This window comes from Chenopodium album, chromosome 2 (assembly GCF_948465745.1).
Source record: "Chenopodium album chromosome 2, dcCheAlbu1.1, whole genome shotgun sequence".
NCBI lineage: Eukaryota > Viridiplantae > Streptophyta > Magnoliopsida > Caryophyllales > Amaranthaceae > Chenopodium > Chenopodium album.
This window is the reverse complement of record NC_137835.1, coordinates 33,577,771-33,583,783: the sequence shown is the minus strand read 5'-3', so window position 1 is coordinate 33,583,783 and position 6,013 is coordinate 33,577,771. Positions and strand designations below refer to the sequence as shown.

At 34.1% G+C, this 6,013-nt stretch overlaps 1 protein-coding gene across 2 annotated transcripts; it reads right to left on the bottom strand.

Annotated features, from left to right (window-relative positions):
• Positions 1–777: 777 nt before the first annotated feature.
• On the bottom strand, positions 778–6,013 carry LOC145598084 (geranylgeranyl transferase type-2 subunit alpha 1-like). Of its 2 annotated transcripts, none has more exons than XM_081654396.1 (9): positions 5,884–6,013; positions 5,123–5,256; positions 4,886–5,039; positions 4,289–4,449; positions 4,089–4,193; positions 3,064–3,864; positions 2,766–2,958; positions 2,021–2,207; positions 778–1,313 (listed from the first exon to the last, which is right to left on the bottom strand). In XM_081654396.1, the coding sequence occupies exons 2-9, from the start codon at positions 5,236–5,238 to the stop codon at positions 928–930; spliced, it is 2,103 nt and encodes a 700-aa protein (XP_081510522.1). In that variant the 5' UTR covers positions 5,239–5,256; positions 5,884–6,013; the 3' UTR covers positions 778–927. The 2 variants fall into 2 exon arrangements, with proteins under 2 accessions (XP_081510522.1, XP_081510514.1); XM_081654388.1 differs by having other exon boundaries at positions 5,123–5,259; positions 5,884–5,999.

Below are 6,013 nucleotides of genomic sequence, written 5' to 3'. Positions count from 1 at the left end.
GACCAATCACGTGGTAACACGTGTAACTTAAACTTTAAAAAAAAAACACAAACTTTTAAAAAAATCGGGTGTACAATAATTATTGTACATCCATTATAAAGATAACCTAAAGTGATTAAAAGTTACCCCTGAAATGAATAAAAGTTACCCCAATATGAGTTAAAGTTACCCAATTCAAATAAAAATTATCTACGCTTTATTAGTAAAGAATCAAATTTTAAATGACTAAAAATCAATTATTAGTGATTGAATGTAATTAAATTACCTTTATAAAACTTTTCTTGTTGTTGATTTATATAAAAATTGTATTATGTTTAAAGTTACCCAAAAAAAGACAAAAAGTTACCCTAAAATTAGCTAAAAGTTACCCTTATATTGCTCGATGTACACTGATATTAGTGTAAACCGGATGTATACAAAATTTTTTGAAAAAAAAAATTACCTATTCTACCGGTTACTGGTCACTTGGGATCATTGGGAATAGATTCACATTAAAGTTCGGATCATTAAAAATAATTCAAAATTGTGATTATTTTGGGTCAATGGGCCAATATTCGACTTATTCTAGACAATATTTACTAAATAAAAAAAATAAAAAAATAAAAAATTAAATGGTAGTTGTTTACAAAGCGAGCAAAGTAAATGATAGTGGTTCACAAAAACCAGAATCAAACAACTTATGATGTCCAATAACTCATCCAATTGGGACAAATTAACAATAACTCATCCAATTGGGACAAATTATGATGTCCAATTCAGTACCCAAAAAAAAGGGGGTAAATAAACAATACGAAGGTAAGCATATCAATTTGCCATCTGTATATAATTTCTTGCCTTGTAAACAAAACGTTATAAAATAAAATAAAAAAATCTCATACGTCATATGCATGCGATTTTAGTAACTAACAAGCTATTAATTGAACAAATCTATAAAATTGTTCCATCAAGCCACTGCAATGTTGACAAAATTTTACGCAAAAACGATCTAAAATCTTCATCAACAATGGCATTCCCTGTTATCTCAAGCTGAGTCAAAGTTAAATCTCTAAAGATTATATAAGCCTCCCAATATTTTGTCAGTTGGTCGACATCACCTGACGATATGCTCACCTTCCAATCATTTGCTACTGTGTGAGACAAAGGAGAGGAACACAAGTACCTGGTACTGTCAATTGAATGCTCCCCAATCTCATTGTGCGAGATATCTAGCACTTTAAGCAACTTCAAATGCCTTAACGGATCTAAAGCTGTTAAACTCTTGATCTTGTTATTACTCAGGTTTAAACAAGAAAGAAGTTGCATTGCTTCCAACCCTGTGACAAAAAGCAAGTGAAAATTTTCAGCTTTCACGAAGAAGAAGAAAAGATATAGTAGAGCAAAATTGCTGTTGAGACAATCCAAAGCCAAAGACTTTAATTAATTAATCAATGACACTGTCCCAACGCCTCTAGATTAAGGATATAGCACAATCCAAAAGACCCATTAATAGCTAGACCATAACCGCTATACCTCTTCACTCAACCTTAGTCATGATATTTAGGGAAAATTTAATCACAGTTTAAGATAGAATATAACCATTGTTTCAAAGTAAAGACAATAGAACTACATCAAGGACTGGTAGCGAAAATGTCCTCTTTTGCTCAGGTATTTGCACATCTTCAGCAGAGAAATCGACTTAGCAATTTCATGAGTCATTCCGTGCTTCATTTACATGACACACCATTTTCCTATAGCTTATCATTACACTATGAATCAACAGGACTCCTTAGCTATCAAAACAGTTTAGCACAACGTAACTAGCTGAAATGAATTTCAAATCTGAATATCAAGTGAGACATTAGTATGAGATATTTAGAAGCAGTTTCAGATATTTAAATTAAAATATCTCTTATCAATTTTATGGATTAGGAAATGAGTGGCATGCCATATTACTCATACATCAGCATCACAGCTAAAGCTGAAACCTAGCAGACTACAGATAGACCTTTCAGAAGTAGGAACTTCAGTTTAGGAGCATTACCTTCAAGCGATCCAAGTTCGTTTTGGCTTAGATCTAGCATTTGAACCCACAAAAGATTTTCAATGGACCCAATTCTTGATAGCGATAAACTATTTAAACGCACACATATAAAGCTATCATTATTTGTTTTGGCTATTTTCCCATAGCGCCAACAATATCTCGACAAGCTGTTCTTGCAACAAGTAACCTATAGATCAACAACACAATCAACGTAAGTATTGGGGTAATTTGATTCACAAACACACAAAAGGAAGATGCAGATTTGACATTTATTTGTTCAGAATGTTTAGTTAGTATGAATACAGCTTCATTGAGGGTTTCAAGTGGTGCATCAAGGAAGATATCACATTAACAATGACAACAACAATTCACAGATGTTAACATGAAGGCATTTGTAGAAACAATAAGTAGCGGCCAGGTAACCGCTATCATGACTCATGTGCTAGTATTTTTATCCAATGCTAATATATCTTGCTAAAAAACCTAAAAGAAAGCTTATTTTTCTCTAAGGACGACCTCCTAGTAAACAAAATATTTATGAGATGTGATCATGTGAGTGTTCAGGCTCTTCTTGGTGTCATTCCCTCTTCTTTGTCGTACGGAATAATAGATTGACAAGGAAATGATAAGCAATAGGATATCCTAGCAATAAATGTGGATTCCATCTTCATTACAAACTGCAAGACACTCTTGGTATGCAAGGAAAAAGGTTGCCTTCTCCAGATAATTAACACAAAAGACTTACCTGTCGTAGCAATGCCATACTATGCTCTTCTTTATAATATTGTGAGTGAGGGGGGTCCATTTTCATCAAATCACAATATAAAGCTAAAACTTCTTCAGTATGCACCATCTGGGAAGAATTTAAAGTGCTGCTTTCTGAAACAATTGTATCTAGAGCTGTCAACAACCTTGCAAGAGTAAGCTTTCCTATTTTGCTGCAAACACAAAAGCAGAGAGTAAGAAAATATGTATCAGCATTGCCTACTCATTTTTTACATCATGGAATGCAAGTAAGTTCTAAATTGTTAAATGAGGCATACCAGTCTGCAGCTGAGAGTTCACGGAAGAGCTCAATCTCATTGGCCAACATATTTACCTTCCACTTACAATCAACACCTGCTTGATCCGCGTCAATTTGCAATTGGTTAAATAATGAGAAAAGATTTGATTCCCAAGAGTTCATTTCATATTTTTGAAAATTGGAATCTTCCCACAAAATTCCCTCTAGATTCTGCCCTTCAGCCTCTCCTGAATCAAGTTGTTGAAAGCGGACCACAAATTTAAATTCAAACACATGACTTAAGGAGCTCCCACTCAAAGAAATGATTTCAGAAGAGTCTCCCACGCGAACTTCAACTGGATAAGCAATGGAATAATCAAGTGGCACATCAGAAAAATTAAGCAGTGCAACCCAGGCCTGGGCACTCTCGTATTTGTCTACGGAAAGAGGCCTCCAAATGATATCTTTACTTTCTGCAAGGGCAGACCTGACAGCTACAGTAGAAGAGTTCAAACCTCTAACAGATTGGTTAAAATATAGAATCACAGGTATTGTTCCTCCATCAGTGGAGTATCTTGCAGATGACAAAACCATACAACCAGATGCTGACTTGCTTGCTGATATAATCAGCTCAGAATCAGAAGCAGGCCAAGATGAATTCAACCAAGGAGTATCCTTCGTGATTGTTTGCTCAAGAAGCCAAAGATGATAAAACCAGCCACTTTGGTCATCGGAATCAGTGAATATTGCTTGGTGCACAAGGTCAAACTCCTCAGCTAAGATCTTCTCTTTAGGAAAATATCCCTCAGCTTTTCGTTTAAGTAAATTTGACAGTAGTACACTAGAAAACCAGTAAACCAAAACTAATGAGATACGTAACAGTATATAGAAGGGAATCATGGAGCACATGCAAGTGTATGCAAGAGTTGACCAAAATGCACCGATGTTCTCTATCATGTCAAACCAGAAATTCAGAAATGAACACCAAATTCTCAGCCAACCATAAAAGGGGAGAATACTTATAACATACAACTATACAAGTAAGAAAGAATGAGAAGATTATACCTACGGTTATGCCAAGCAGAATAATTGCTGAAATTTGTTTCAATCATATTGGTGGTATACTCCAGTTCATCTTCATCTGCAATATTCTTTAGCGCTGCCACAAATCTGAAACACCACAGATAAAATATAAAAAATATTACACCAAACCATACTGTTTCAAACTACTACTCAGTATATATAAACCACAATGCAGTTTTCACCTGCGATAGTTCCATGCGTGAAAATTCCGAGCATCAGCCTTCTGAAACTTATCTAAGAGTCGTAATTCATTGTCTACGGATGAATGACCCTTGCTAAGAACCCATTTACGATGATGCCATCCTCCATATGACTTAAAATTTTGTCTCAGCGCACTCTCTACCTAAATTGATGTCAATTAATTTGATTAAAAACATTAGCCACCAATTGCTAGAACCTAAAACAACTCTTATATCAGCAAAGAAGTTTGCAATCTTCCAAACTTAGAGACTATTAGGACTTGACATCAACGAAAAAATCTTCAATTATGGTAAAGGTAAACCCTGTTAAAATGCATTGCGAAGCTCGAATTCAATCAAAATCATCCCAAAGTCTCAAACATAAACCATTCCACTACAAATAGTGAAATAGTCATATATCAAATCACCTACAATAGTCATATATCAAATCACCTACAAAACTCGAGATCTGAGACCGTAAAAGTCTTCACACATGATCCAGAAATCACAAAAGCTACAAAGCACCTGATAAGTATCTAAGCAGCATAAAAATTGAGCACAAATGTACATATTCAAAGCACTTTTAATTGAAAGACTTACAACATGGAGTTCCTCATTCAAAATTAACTCAGGATCGGAACCGGGTTGACTCAGAAAATATTCAACAGCGAGTTTTCGATAATTCCAGGCTGTGTAGAATTCTGGATTGATCTCAAGCAGCTTAGCGCTGATTTCTACAGCTTCTTTATCAAAACTGAAACCCCAATTCAACCAAAAAAAATTATTCAATCAATTTGATTATTGAAAGAAAAGGAAAGAGTAAGAGATGGAGAATACTTTCGATTGTGATGATAGTTGAGAAATTGAGATTGAAGGGCACGTAATTTAGAGGCTTTAGCAGCAGAAGCTGCTTCATCTTCGGGCTTTGAAAGGTTTCTAGGTCGCCCATGCATTATCCAAGAATGTCACACCTACTGCAAACCAAGAAATTAAATACAGAACAGCTATTATGTGTATGAGAAAAATTTATAAGAAAACTATATTAGTGATTGCTAATATATACATGAAAATAGGGTTTGTTCGTTATCAGTTTTCGTTTTCGGTTATGTCAGTTTAGGTTTTTCATTTTTATACAGACAAATTACTGCAAATTTACAACTACTACTTCGTCTAACTTTAAATTATGAAAATGAAGGGACGAAACATGTATTAGATCAGCGGATTCAACACAAAGAAACAAGAAAGTAAATTACAAACATACAAACGAAAGTCTAATGACGAATCAAAAGACAAGGAACAATTGAATTTCAAATACACAATTCATCCATCACAATAAGTATGAAATAATACCTATTCAAAATCAGCAACTTCAATTCAAATAATCTACTACATATAATACTAAGTATTCAAATTGTAGCTCTTAAATTGATAAGAAAAAAACAAATAATTTATAATTATACACTGAAATCTGGAGTTTAATTTGACAATGACAATTATAAAATTGAAATTAAATCGAACATTCTAATTTTGAAACAGATGTAATTCAATTGTTCAAATTTGTAATTAGTAATTGGTCGAATAAATTAATTAATGTATACCTTTAAAAATATTGGAGATCAGGATGGAGAGGCGAGGAATCCCGTCGGTCTTAATTGCCGGTGTCGCTGTGCTGAGGGAAGGAGATGACTTTAGAAGATCAAGAGGTTGGGTCTCTAGTAACTTTAATAC

What these genes read in the sequence shown, in the direction of transcription:
- LOC145598084 (XM_081654396.1), bottom strand. Translation starts at nt 5,238, where the DNA reads ATGCATGGGCGACCTAGAAACCTTTCAAAGCCCGAAGATGAAGCAGCT. An exon ending in TCTGCTTGGCATAACCGTAG is followed by an intron (nt 3,865 to 4,088) that starts GTATAATCTTCT and finishes CTGGTTTTCTAG; the next exon opens with TGTACTACTGTCAAATTTAC. An exon ending in GTATGGCATTGCTACGACAG is followed by an intron (nt 2,208 to 2,765) that starts GTAAGTCTTTTG and finishes GTTGATCTATAG; the next exon opens with GTTACTTGTTGCAAGAACAG.